Below are 14275 nucleotides of genomic sequence, written 5' to 3' on the forward strand. Positions count from 1 at the left end.
ATGATGTATACAGACACCTAGATACCCTAAAATAGAATTGTCTACAAATCATCAAAACTTTAATTTTGTAGAATTTTGGTTTAATCAAGCCGAGATTTGCACAAATTCTATAAAGCTTTTACTTATAAATCATAAATGTAGAGAGAGAGAGAAAGTGGGATAGGGTTGTGTTTGTGGTGTACCGAGTTTGTGGACATAATATATAGGAGGTTAGTTTGGTCATTTTGCATGATTTGAAATTTTTTTATTATGTAATTTACAAAATAATAAAGGTAAAGTGTAAAATAGAGTAAACTATAGGATGCTCAGGTTAATTTTTCTTTTTATTTTAATATCAAATTTGATCATCATTCTTATGATTGCTATTTGTTTTATTATAGATCTTTTTTTAATAAAACTTTCTTTTCCAATTTCATCCCTCAATATCTTATTAAAAAGAAATTTGTCTTCATGATTTTTTTTTCTAATTTTTCTTTTATGGCGTAATTTCGACCTTAGGACCTGTGTCAAGGGTTTAGAAAGTTAGCCCAAGTTGACTTAGGTTTTTTAGGTTGTTTTTTTACAATTAATTTTTTTTTCAATTTCATCCTTCAATATTGAATTTTTTTATACGATTATCTCGATCTTATGTGTTGGGTGGCAGGTTTGATGGGTTAACCAAGGTTGACTCAAGCTAGTTGTTTTGTTTGATTTATGTACTGTCATTGTCTTTTTTATCATATTATTAAATTAACCAAACTTTTTAGATTTTTTCTTGTTTTTTTAAACACGCTACAATTGTTTAAACATCATATTTTTATGTTAGAAAAATTTTGGTCTGGCTTGCAACATAGCACAAGCTATCAATTTAATAATTATCCTACAACATGACATGTACTAGATAATAATGTATTTTCTAACAAACATTTATCAATACACACACGTGCTCATATTAAACTTTATCTCAATATTTGATATTAAATTATTTTTTACATATTGATATTTATTAATATGTTAAATATTCTTAAACATTGATATATTATTTTCTAACAATATTACATTAGAGTATAGTATGTACTTTTGTTGGTAATATATATTTATAGTTTAAGCTAGAACATAATTTCCAAATATCCTTTAACTCCCTTTTAATTTTGACATGAGAATAATTTTGTTGGCTAGTTTTCAACAATTTTTATAAATATTGAAAATTTAAGGGATTATTTGGAATATTTTATTTTATTTTCTAAATTTTTTTAAAACATTTTGTTATGCATTTTTGTTTTGGTTTTTAATGGCAAAAAAAAAATACATTGATCAAATAGATACTCGGCTATCGTGATTGTTGCTATCATTAACAATACTCTAAAAGGCATGGGGAGAGTACTGTAGCTTTCCCCACGCCACATGCTTTTTTTTTTTTTTGTCTTTTTTTTGTTTTTTCCCACATCTATTTTCCCTTTTTTTGGGCTTTACATTTTTTTTCCCAAGATTGTCGTCTTCTTTTTTTTTGTGTTTTTTTTTAAATTATCTTTGTCGATTTTTTTTTATAGTGAATTGATTGAAAATTTACTTCTGTAGTTTTTTTCTTTAAAACATTATGAATTACTATAATGTTTCCCTACATGATTATTTTTATTTTTTTTATGAATTTTTTTTCTTTGTTTTTTTTTTTCAAAATGGTCTTTGTCGATTTTACTTTGTAATTTTTTTTTAACACACCGTGGATTGTTACAATGTTTCCCCACATGGTTTTTGTTTTGCTACAATGTTTTCCCACATATTTTTTTTCAAAATTATCTTTGTCGATTTTTTTTTAATATTGAGCTGGTTGAGAATTCAGCTTTAACTTTCCCCGCATGTTTTTTTTTCCATTTGTTTTCATTTTTCATTTGCTTTTTTTCTTCCAAAATTGTCTTCTTCTTCTTCTTTTTTCATTTTTTGTGTTTTGTTTCAAAAATTGTTTTTGTTGATTTTTTTTCTTTAAAAACATTGTGGATTGCTACAGTGTTACCCCACATGGTTTTTATTTTTTATTTTTTATGACTTTTTTGTTTTTTTTTTTAGAATTGTCTTTTTTGATTTTATTTTTTTCATATTGAGCTAGTTGAGAATTTAGCTTCGTAGTTTTTTTCTTTAAAACACTGTGGATTGCTACAATGTTACCCCACATGATTTTATTTTTTATGATTTTTTTTAAAATTATCTTTATCGATTTTATTATTTTTAATATTGAGCTGGTTGAGAATAAGAACTGTAAAGTTTCTCATGAAACACTATAGGTTGCTACAGTGTTTCCCTGCATGGTTTTTTTTTCCTTTCGGGTTTTTTTTTGTTATGATTTTTTCTAAAATTTTCTTTGTTCATTTTATTTTTTAAATATTAATCTGGTTAAGAATTTAGTTTTGTAGTTTTTTCCTTGAAAACATTGTGAATTACAATAGTTTTTCTCCATATAATTGTTTTTTCCACAAATCCACGACAACGTACAAGCATGCCACAAGCCTGCTGCATCGTGCGGGCATGGCATATAGTGTTATCAAAATCGTGTCCCTTATCGATCTTTGTCTTACCTTCGGAGGCACCATTCTCAACTCAAACTATAGGTGTTGCATTGTCAATTTCTACCTTAAGTTTAGCTTGGCTCAATCTTTGATCACTACAAACTCAATCTTGGCTTGACCACAAGTGCACCATGTTGGAATTTTTTTTAAAATATTGTTAATTTACATATTTGAGGCCAAATCAAAAATAGAATTCACTCTTTTTTTAGGTTAGAATTTTATTATAATTTAAATTTTAACACAAACTCTTTAACATGAAATATTAAAGTGATTTAAAAAAATTATAAGTGAATGATAAATTAATCTAAAAAAAAAAAAATCCTTGGTTGGCATGTTTTGATGAAACTCAAAACCCTCTAAAAGCATTATATTCCACGTAGAAAAGAAACAAAACTTTCTTAGTATTTATAAAATGGAAAGTTGAAAAGTTAAAATTGAGCCCAGAGGGCACCTAAGTTTTTAAAGGGGAGAGATCGTAAGGAAAGTAGGCTTTGAGCTTAAACACACACACAAACGCTCGTGCTCGAGCTTCAGGTTGAGCCTGAGTTTGGATTTATTATAAAATAATATTTTGGGCCACAAAAGATTATTTCTTCCCAATTGAAAATTGGACTTAGATCTGGTCCATGAAGAATTATTTCTTCTAATCTATTGTTTTGTCCAGTTTACCCATGAACATTAACAGTCTCTTCTAGAAGTGTTTCTTGTAAATCTAAATAATTTTTTCAACTAATAAATTCAGTTTATGACCATTATGTTTAGATTTAATTTTTTTATTTATGGTGGCTAATAATAGGTTGATAATGGTGGAAACTAATTCTAATTATTACTAAAATTAAATCTTTGACCTTTTTAACTTTCAGAATTCACTATAAAAAAAAGGATGAAGAAAGAGTTTCCAATAATTTTTCAGTTTTTTTTTAATGTTTTTCTTTTATTTCGTTCATTTTTTAAACTTTGTGTTTCCTCTCAAATTTAGAGCTTAGGTTCACTTTGATGAAAGATAATTAAATCATTTTACTTTGGTTTAAAGACTTTATTTAGAAGTGCATCTAAACTAAAATCATGGTGTTAGAATATTGGGAGGCATATTGCAAACATGCAAATATCCTAGTTGCACAAAGTAATGAGCAATAAAGTCTTAAGGATAAATAATTCATTCTTAACAACAAAAAAGTTTTATTACTTTAAAATACATCAAAAAGTAAGTATCATCCTTTGTTTTGATTTAAACATGAATCATTTTATTATTAGTACGCTTGCTAGAAATTTGAATTAATATCAATTGCAAGTTTGAATATATGTTTAGTATGCATGTTAAAATTCTATTAATATATTTGTGTTGAAAACATATTTGTCATAAGTTTTTATTTTACATGCTTATATATTTAAACTTATTTACACATTAGGCTTTACTTAATTTTTTTTTAATATTTTGAATGCTCTTGTTATGATAAATTAAACATCTTTATTCAATGGTTTAATACAATTAAAAATTTGAATAACACAACGTACTTGGTCTTAGCCCGATCGTGGTAAGCTAGACCATGTGATCTCAAACCTGAATTGGTGGTGTCTCAAGCCTCTCCCCAATCTTAATCCTTATTGGCTACGAATCTAACCATGATAGCACCCTCGATTACTTAAGACCATAGTTTTGAAACCCGACCCGGTGATCGACCCGGTCTAATGATCGGGTCACGGGTCAGATGGGTTGACCTGGGTCAACCAAAAAAAAAAAACACAATACAACACCTTATATAAACCAGGCAAATATTTTAAATTAAATGCATTACCTGTGCAATTAAGGCAGAACCAAGAGATTCCACATCAAATCTTTCAAAAATGTCCTCGATGCTTCGACCAAACTCTGTCTCCAACACAAGCTTAACATCATTAAATGGAGTTGCTGGAGCTCTATCGTACAAAGTAACAAGTCTTCTCACCCATGCTGCTGGAGCCAGGTCAGGCTTCCCAATGATTTGAGCAACCTAATTTAAATCCAATAAAATTAATTACAAAAAGTATATAGTAAAATGTAGCTCTCTCTCAAACCAAAACAACATAAACATCATTACCAACCAATAATCAAAATGGACAGCAAAAGGCAAAAAAAAAGGGGGGGGGGCAAAGACAAAGCTTACTAACAAGAAAAAGATGATGAAGAACATAACGGATTGAAAAGATGAGGAATCAAACAGTTCCTAATACAATTTCTAAAGCAGAAAAACGAACACCCTTCAGACCCCTAGGCAAAAAATAACCAAAATCTTTAAATTAATAAAAAAACAAGAAGAAACATAAAGATTAGACAATTGAAAAGATAATTGCATAGAAAGAAAGAAAAAAGGTCAAAACTCAATGGAATTAGACTCCTTTCAGTACATAATTCAACTTCAAAAATCTCTCAAGATCAAAGAACCGTACGCAGTAAAGATATAAGAATGAAAATTACCTTGAGAAAGAACCCACCAAGATCAGAACACATAGTATAAATCTTTTCGGCAGCCAACTCGTGCTGTCCTTCCCAATCCCTACATTGCCTCCTGCTTTTCCTCATCCTTCAACAAACTCACTCTGAGTTGAAACACCTACACAAAACCCATTAACCAAATCCTGTTAAACATGCAAATGAACACACTTATATTCACATGCATTAATACTCACGCATATCAAAACAAAGAAAAAAGAAAAGAAAAGATGCAAATTAACACACTTATATGATATAAACCCCATTAATAGAAATGAACATAAACCTCCTTTTGATGCCACTGTTTCGAAGAATGGAAGATAGTAATCTTTTCTCATCTCTCTTCCTATATCTCCCTCTCCCTCGCAGAGATTATGTCCAAAACCAAGAAAAGAGAGAGTGAAATAAGGAGATTCGTGAAGAGAAACAAAAGTCTAACCTTATTAAAATCACTTTTTCTTTATTGATGAAGAGTCTTCTGCTCCTCTATTCTTCGCGATTGAAATCGCATTTTCTTTAATTAGGTTTTCTCTCTGTCTGCTCTGCATTTCTGTTCTTTGTCTTCGTTGTTTTGGCCTTTTAAAAGGCCAAAACAACGTCGTTCCATGTCTATATATATATATATAAAATGTCGGGTCTCAGCCGGGTTTACCCGGGGCGACCCGCCGGGTCGACCGGGTTTCGCCGGGCCAACTCCCCGACGGGTTTTTGTTTAGACCTGGACCGGTTCCATACCGGGTCGGCCGGGTCCCGGGTCGACCCGCCGGGCCGGTCCGGGTTTCAAAACTATGCTTAAGACTCGACTCTAGCTTTGGCTCCGAATCTAACCTATATTTGACACTCAAACACCTCAAACCTAATCGATGGAGCTATGACACCCCAAACTCAATTAACCAAACTCCACGATCTCAATATGTCCCAAATTTTGTCCTTGACCGAACCCTGAACCCAACCACTAGAATCGAATACATTGGTTGCCCAACCACCATGTTACCTAGACTAGTATATTATTTACTAATACATTCGGTTGCGCTTCGCAGTTGGTTAGACTATTCTTTTTTGAAACTTAAAAAAAAATATTAGGAGTATGAATATTATTTTGGCAGTATCATTAAATTCAATCAAAGTGGTTCGATTTTGAAAAATACCAACCCAGCTCCCTTGTCTAGCTCGAGTTTCGAATTAAACCGCGTGGGAGCTGACTTAATTTTTTTAAAATAATGAGACAATGCCAAATTGGGTCGATCTCGATCACCTTGCGACCTGGATCATGGACTTCAATGAGTTTAATAACTTTGTTATTTTTGTAAATTAATTTTTATTTAATTTTATGATAAAAATAGATGCTTGCAAAATCAATTACCAACCCTAAAAAACATCTATTTGAGATCATGATAATCCTATGGAAAATAGACAAAAATAAATCATGAATTTTATTTCCCAACCAATCCAATATTAAAGAAGAGTGAAATAAGAAAACAATCAGAAAAATTAAAGGACCAAAAACTAAAACAAAAAAAACATATCAGGTTTGATGGGTAAACCCATCAATCCAATGAATCAAATAACTCGAGTCAACATGTCAAACCTGTAAACTAGGTAATGGACTCCATTGGAATTAATAATTGTTTTTCTCTAAACTATTGTGTATTTAACATATACGATCCCAAAATCAAGCATCAAAAAAATATTAAGATTTTTTTAAAATTATAATAACCTCATGGAAAGCAAAATGAAATAAATTATGAAAAATATACAATAAAAATTTAATAACATGTTCTTTTTCCGAAACTATTTTTTAACTATATGATAAAAAGAAAAATATATGATCACATAATCAAGTTCAATTAGAAAAAATAAAAAATAAAAGGCACCTGTTAAACCCGCGAACTAGGGTAATTAGGGATACCTCGCCAAATTCGTAAAACCAGTTAATCGACTTCACAAAGTTTAATAACCTACTTTTTTTTAAATCATTTTTTATTTAACTAAATATTTTAAAAAATAAATCATACCGCGATGATGTGATATTTTTCTGATACTAACATGATGCTGAGATATTGTTTTGATACCGCGATAACCATATAAAAAACAAATTAAAAAAATTATTAACTCTAAATCCCAATAAACACGTAATATAAGAACTAAATTAAAAAAAATCAATAATCAAAGAAATTTATGAATTACTATTATAATTTACTATGATGGGAAAACATTGTTTTTCCCTCGCCTTCTAATTTTATATTTAATTTTTTAATGTCATAAATTCGGTATAACTCTCTAATCATAAAGAAAAGCAAAACTTTCCTCATCTTGTTACAAAAATTTTGAATAACAAAAAAATAAAACGAAATTAATAGTTAAGTTTTCTTTGTGTTTTCATCCACCGAGACCGGTAAAGGAAATGTAATTGGATTTGAAATCCTAGCTCTCTTAAAATGAGCAGCACTACGCTATATTAATTTAAAGACACCCTTTATAAACACATGTTGTTCATGTCTTATTTCAAAATCTTTTGAGTATTTGACGGTGCAAGACAGCAAATAATTAAGGATTCTTTTTGAACATGAGAAGCAATATATGGTTTAAATTAATATGATGAACCTTCTTTGATTAATATTTTAGCATTAAATAGCAATTGTTAGAGAAAACCTTTTCTTTCGGCCAAATTATACCTTATATCTGTACCAACGTGATCGTTGTTCAGTCATTTTTTGAAAATAAAATAAAATTGGACAATTGTTTAAGAAAACCTTTTCTCTTCCGGTCTGAACTAGGCTTGGTGCCCGTGATTTGCCGTGGGATCAAACTATTTTTTTTATATAAAAAATAATGTTCAAATATCAAAATGAAATAAGAGAAGGATATAAAAAAACTGGTCATGCCAAACCTATAACCACGATAATTAGAGTTGAGCCAAACCGTGATATTCCGCCAAACATGCAGCCCAAATCATGAGTTTGGAACAACTTAATAAAAAAAAAGAGAATTATATAAATTTTTTTTAAAAAAAACATGATGACTTTTTAAACCCATGACCAGATCTAAAGCACCCCATCTGGACAAATCATGAAGTTCAATTCTCAATCAATCAAATATTAAAGGAAAAAAATTGAAAAAAGAATTTTAATTATACAAAAGGATTAAAATATATCAATTAAAAGAATGAGTATCAAAATTAAAACACAAAAGAAAGTTTATATTTAATTGAAGGGTTAAAATGAAAAGAAAAATCAATTTAGTAAAAAGACCAAAAAAATCGAAAGAATGAGAATCAAAATTAACATAAAAAATAAAAAACAATATTTTGATTGAATGGTGAAATTGAAAAGAATAATAATTTTTACAAAAGAGCTAAGAAAAAAAGTTAAAAATCAAAGTAATGAGGATTAAATTGGAAAACATAATACCATCAGTTTAAATTGAAGGGTGAAATTGAAAACCAATAAAACTTTTATAAAAGGCTAATAAAAAAATAGAAATCCAAAGAATAAGAATGAAATTGCAGAATATAATATCTAGTAAATTGGGATTGAATGATGAAATTGAAAATAAATAAAACTTCTATAAAAGAGCCAAAACTAAAAATCAGAAATAAAAAAAATAGGACTGAAGTTGAAATACTAATAACCAAGAGAGCCAACTTGTAATTTCAGGAGAGGAGTGAGAAAAGAAAATAAAAAAAAAACCCACCAGCGAAAAACTGGACAACCACTAGAGACACGCATCTCACCAACATAAAGAGAATATGACGAGGCATTGAAAGACATGATGAAAGGGTATTTTTGAACATTAGAAGGCAACACACATGCTGCACGAAGAGCACGGGCGCCTCCCACGCATCTTCGAGTGTGTCACTCACGAATGTCCTTTTTTATTTTGTCAAATATCAAAGTGTGTTTTTAACGTGTTTGTTAATTTCTATCCATGTGGAAAAAAAAAAGAAATTAGTTTTCATTTTCTTTCTTTTCCTGTTGTCTTTCTTTCTTGATAGTTTCTTGCCGAAATATTTTGGCACTAGCTCATTCCATAAGAGCCATATATTCTATGCCGGGAGCCCACACAACTTTTGCTGTAGTGTCGGCTGTCTTTTGAATCTTGTAAAATCCGTGTGTAACAAGAAAAAAAACACAGAAAAAAAAGAGAAGAAGTAGAAGAGTGTTTTTGTTTTTTTTTTAACAGTAAAGTATAGCATTTGAAGTACACAAATTTCATTATATAAAAAACTAAGAGGACTCCTAAACGAACTTAGAATATTATGAATTTTTATAGTATAATATTGCTTTTGCCCTTCCTAAACAAAAACATTAAACTAGCTATTAGGGGTAGAAAGGTTTTTTTCATTAAAATCCATAGGTTATTATCATATTAATTAGGAACAAATATATTTAAATGACTTAATTATCCTTAAAAACAAAAATAATTAAACTGACATGTAGCGGATTTTTAGTATTTTTCATTTTTTTTAATAAAGTAAAATAACGAAGTTACCTTAATAAAAAAATTACTAAACCTAGAATTGAAGGGATCTTTTGTATTTTTATTATGTTTTTTTTTATATAATCAGGTTACTTTAGGGGCAATTAAATAATTAAATAAATAAATAATATTATTTTGATTTGTCATTTTTTATTACATTAAAAAAACTTAATTTAACAAAAAATAATAAATAAAAAGACCTCTTATTGAGATGTTTACTTCATGATATATATTTTTTTAATTTGCTTTTTGGTTGTTGCTTTTATGGCACGAACGACCTCTTTTGATGTTGTCGCGCATCCTTTCATATTGACTTTAAAATATGATATTGCTAGATATTTTTTTAGTGCAAACTATTTTTTTCTAGTGGTGAGGCGGTGTTTATGACAAAATTACAATGAATTTTCAACGAGTTTTTATTTCTTTTTCTCTAGAATATGATATTGCTAGATATTGTTTTAATTAATTGTTTTTTTTTTCATTTTATTTACTATTGATAATGCCTCTTTTAAAATTATATTATTAAATTGAACGATTCAATCAGTAACTCTGATCTCATACTTTTCTCTGCATTGCTTAAACATATATTTTTTTAATGTGTTAAAAAAAAAAACCCCCGTAACTTGAACCACCTGTCTAAGTGATTTCTAAATGCATTGCCGTACTGCTTCCAGTAGCTACCAAGCAAGCATAGAGTCCCGAGGCCAACATATTAAAAGAACAAAATTGATGAAATTTCAACTCGTGATTTTCACGGCTAGTAATTTCTTCTGATGGAAAGTGACCCTTGATTTTTGTTTCTGTAAGCATGCATCTCACAAGTTGCGTTCTCTTCAGCTTTCTCAACTGCTTTTTTGAAAATTTCCAATTACTTTATCTTTATGGTTTGATACAGTTTCATATATGTTATAGAAATTTTCATAAAACGTTTCATTAGATAAATGATGCAAAATTTAATAAAAATGATTTCAGATTTCATGATCTTCAGCATAAACTGTGATCGATAGGATCCTCTCGGTTTTTGGAACACTCCAAAACGCGATCAAGTAGCCACCATACTATCATGTTTGGAAGTATAGTTGCAGTTATTTTTTAAAGTGTTTTTTTATTAAAAAATATATTAAAATAATAATTTTTTATTTTTTAAAAATTATTTTTGATATCAGCGTATCAAAATGATCTAAAAATATTAAAAAATATTAATTTGAAGTAAAGAAAAAAATAAATAAAAAATTAAATTTTTTTAAAAACATTTTTAAAACGCAAAAACAAACAATAACGTACATGTATACCTAATGTTCATGCCTAGTTGTAAAACCAGCTCTCGAGATCTGGTTTGTTTTTTAAAATATAGGCATTATCCTGAGTTGAGTTTTATAAATACGGTAGACGGTATACAGTTACATAATTTAGAATAATAATATCATTGGTACATAACATAAATATGTAACTGTATTCTTACTCATAATCTACTCGTTAATATATTTTTAGAGCTGGAGATATCTTAAAAACCAATCCAGAACTGTGCAAAAGAAGCACCAGATTTGCGTAAAAACCACTTGATTGCTTCACCTTCCTCGGCCTCTTCTCTATCTGCCTCCCCCCTCCTTCCCTCTCTATAACTTCAATTCTAAGTATGATTTACCCCTCTTATTATCTTTAAATCATTAGACTTGGTTTTTTTCACTCATACAACATAGGCATAAATGTATACGAAGTCCTCATTTATAGCTCTCCATGTGTGAGCCATTTAAGTGATCATATATCATCTTGTAATTATATAGTTGCTGCTGCAACTGCTTGGAGTTTTCATCGATAGTTTTCTGTCTTATCACTCTAATATCTTAAGCAGAAAATGGGACGACATTCTTGTTGTTTGAAGCAAAAACTAAGGAAAGGTTTGTGGTCACCTGAAGAAGATGAGAGACTGTTCAATTATATAACTAGATTTGGTGTTGGTTGCTGGAGTTCTGTTCCTAAACTAGCTGGTAACAACTAATCATACTCTATTGACATTTTTGTCTTTCTTAATGTTTGAGCTTCAATATCTTGGTTTTTGAAAAGTGTTAAACATTAAGTACTGTTTGATTTGATTCTTGCAGGTTTGCAAAGGTGTGGAAAGAGTTGCAGATTAAGATGGATAAACTACTTGAGACCTGACCTTAAAAGAGGAATGTTCTCACAGCAAGAGGAGGATCTCATAATCAGTTTTCATGAAGTTTTGGGTAACAGGTATGTATTGATCCTATAATATCAACTAAAGAAATCTGAAGGTTGAACATACTTTTGATTCACCAATGGAAATGGGCATTCATTTCTTTTGGGATTTTAATTGCAGGTGGGCTCAAATTGCTGCACAGTTACCAGGAAGAACAGATAATGAGATTAAGAACTTTTGGAATTCCTGTCTGAAGAAGAAGCTTATGAAGCAAGGAATTGACCCAGCAACCCACAAGCCTCTAAGTCAAGTGGAAGTGAAGGAGGAGAAAATTTGTACAGAGAAGGCATCTTTCCAAATACCACAGTCTAAAGGGTTACCAATTCTATCAAACTTCTCTGCACCAGAGCCAGCATTTATCATTAATGATACAGCTTACAATAGCAGTGGATTAACAGAAGCTTCAAGAGAGCAATTTATCAACAAGCAAGCCTATGATCCTATAGCCTACTTTGAATTCCCGCCCAGTATTGTTCCAACAGGGTATAATTCAAACCTTTCAAGTGTGTATCATCCAACTGTTAGACCGCTTGATCAAAACCAATTTGAAACAAGTTCAAACTTTGTATTCACTTCAATGCCAAGTTTAACAAGTTTTGACCACGGAAGCATGAGTGGGACAGATTTCTCCGATAACTCGGCTTCAAGAATGAGTTCAATGTTCTTGAATGAGGCAAAGGAAAGTTCCAGTAACAGCTCAAACATCAGCAATTATGCAGGATACCAGATGAGCAATATGGTGGAGAACGCAGCAGGTTTCTCATCATGGGATTCTGATGATAAGTTAGAGTCAGTGTTCCAATATCATCAGGTCAATGGGATCAAGACAGGAGAATTGAAGCCAAGTCCATGGCATGATGCTGGACAGCTCCATACTCATCAGAATTCAGTAGATTTCAGTAGTTGTCCATTAAAGTCGCTATCAGAAGATCTAAAAGGAGCAAATTTCGATGGCTTCCACCAGATATGAACTGTAGATTCATTATTTTATCTCTCCTCACTCTCCAAACAAATACATGAGATGTTTGATAGTACAGGAATGTTTGAGATTGTCTTTTCTTTTCTTTATTTTTTGGTTAACAATATTAGAAGAAAAACAAGTCTAAGCTGATGCTGTTTCTCTGATTTTTATAATCTGTAATGTTCCTTCTTGTTTTCAGTATACTTCTCTTCTGTATTTGTTTTCAGGACAGTTGAAAATAATCTACTTACAAGTTCAAGAGTGAAAACTAATTTTGAGGTCATAATATATCTTCAATTAGCTGGTGGCTAACTAATCATCATTATTATATATTAGTTATAGTGCTATTTTCATGTCTGTCTTTTGCCTGCTCAAGCTACACACACACACACACCACTCGATAGCAAAAACACAACCCATCAATGGACAAGTTTTAATCAATTTCCCTTGCAGAAACTTTCAACAGCAGACCAAGTTTGACTTCATGACCATCATTGTTTCAAGCATGTATCAGTATGAATATGATATATAAGGTAATTTTATTGAATGTGAATAGAAATAAACCGATGTATAATCAGAGAGGTGGTGGGGTAGGTTTTGAAGCACCGGCAGAGTTTTAATAACAAGATTATCGGCCTGGGGACTGTAGTCGTATCTGAGATGCTGATTTCCTATCATATGATTCAGCTGCTATTCCAGGTCCCTCCATGTCCAAGCATTGGTGTGGTGAGTCCCTCCAAAAGGCTTAAATTGGCTGGCTGTCCTAGCTAGCTCTCTCCATTATTGGAGAGAGATGTCATAGAGATATGGATAGATAAATAAATTACAGAAAGAGAAAGACTTGAAGAAAAGCAATTGGCAAGGGTCAACTAGAGTAACGTACACAGAAGGTCCAAAAGTGTTCAATCATCTTAGGTTTCAGTGCTTTCCAATATGGATATGTGCAAACTAACATACAGAGGACTCTGTGCCACAACCCCCAGAACTCACTGTTGCATTTCTGAGCCATAGCTCGGAAGCATGGCCTCGGTGTGCTTTCTTGGGTAGGGAGAGAGACAGCGATATACAACCAAGGAAATGCCAATTCAGGGCATGTCCTTGCCAATCCTCTGTGCCATACATTTCTATGTTTGTGCCCGAAATATGCCTAAATCCGAAGAGGCCCGGAATCAAATCTTCCATCAGTGTTTTCATCACAAGAAGTACTTGGTATAAAAGTGTAAGTCTAGCTAGCGAGGTAGATAGAGGTGGTGGGTCAATGTAATGGAAACAGAGGCTGCTCTATGCTCTACCTAAGACAGCCAAAAAGTCTAAGCCTCGATCCATTAAGCTTGGAAGATAACGTGGTTGGGACCGACTCATGCATTTGCTATATGGGAGCCATTCTTTGTGTGCTATCAACACCACCCCCAAGACTCTCACCTGATGGTGCTAAATTGAATGTTGCCTGAGCTAACCTTGAGGTTATGATCAAGTCATTTATATTAGCTAGGTCTCAAGCAATCAATCTTGGCAATATTTATTATGAACTACACATAGCAAATTGAACCATCTTGCATGTGTTTCTTCTTCTCCTCCTGCGTGATCATAAATTGGATGTAATTAAT

General features: G+C 31.1%; 1 protein-coding gene across 1 annotated transcript; it reads left to right on the top strand.

Annotated features, from left to right (window-relative positions):
• Window positions 1-10978: 10978 nt before the first annotated feature.
• LOC7458049 (transcription factor MYB7) lies at window positions 10979-12940 on the top strand. Its single transcript, XM_002318028.3, has 3 exons — window positions 10979-11477; window positions 11592-11721; window positions 11828-12940. The coding sequence occupies exons 1-3, from the start codon at window positions 11345-11347 to the stop codon at window positions 12675-12677; spliced, it is 1113 nt and encodes a 370-aa protein (XP_002318064.1). The 5' UTR covers window positions 10979-11344; the 3' UTR covers window positions 12678-12940.
• Window positions 12941-14275: the final 1335 nt, after the last annotated feature.

This window comes from Populus trichocarpa, chromosome 12 (genome assembly GCF_000002775.5).
Source record: "Populus trichocarpa isolate Nisqually-1 chromosome 12, P.trichocarpa_v4.1, whole genome shotgun sequence".
Taxonomy (NCBI): Eukaryota; Viridiplantae; Streptophyta; class Magnoliopsida; order Malpighiales; family Salicaceae; genus Populus; species Populus trichocarpa.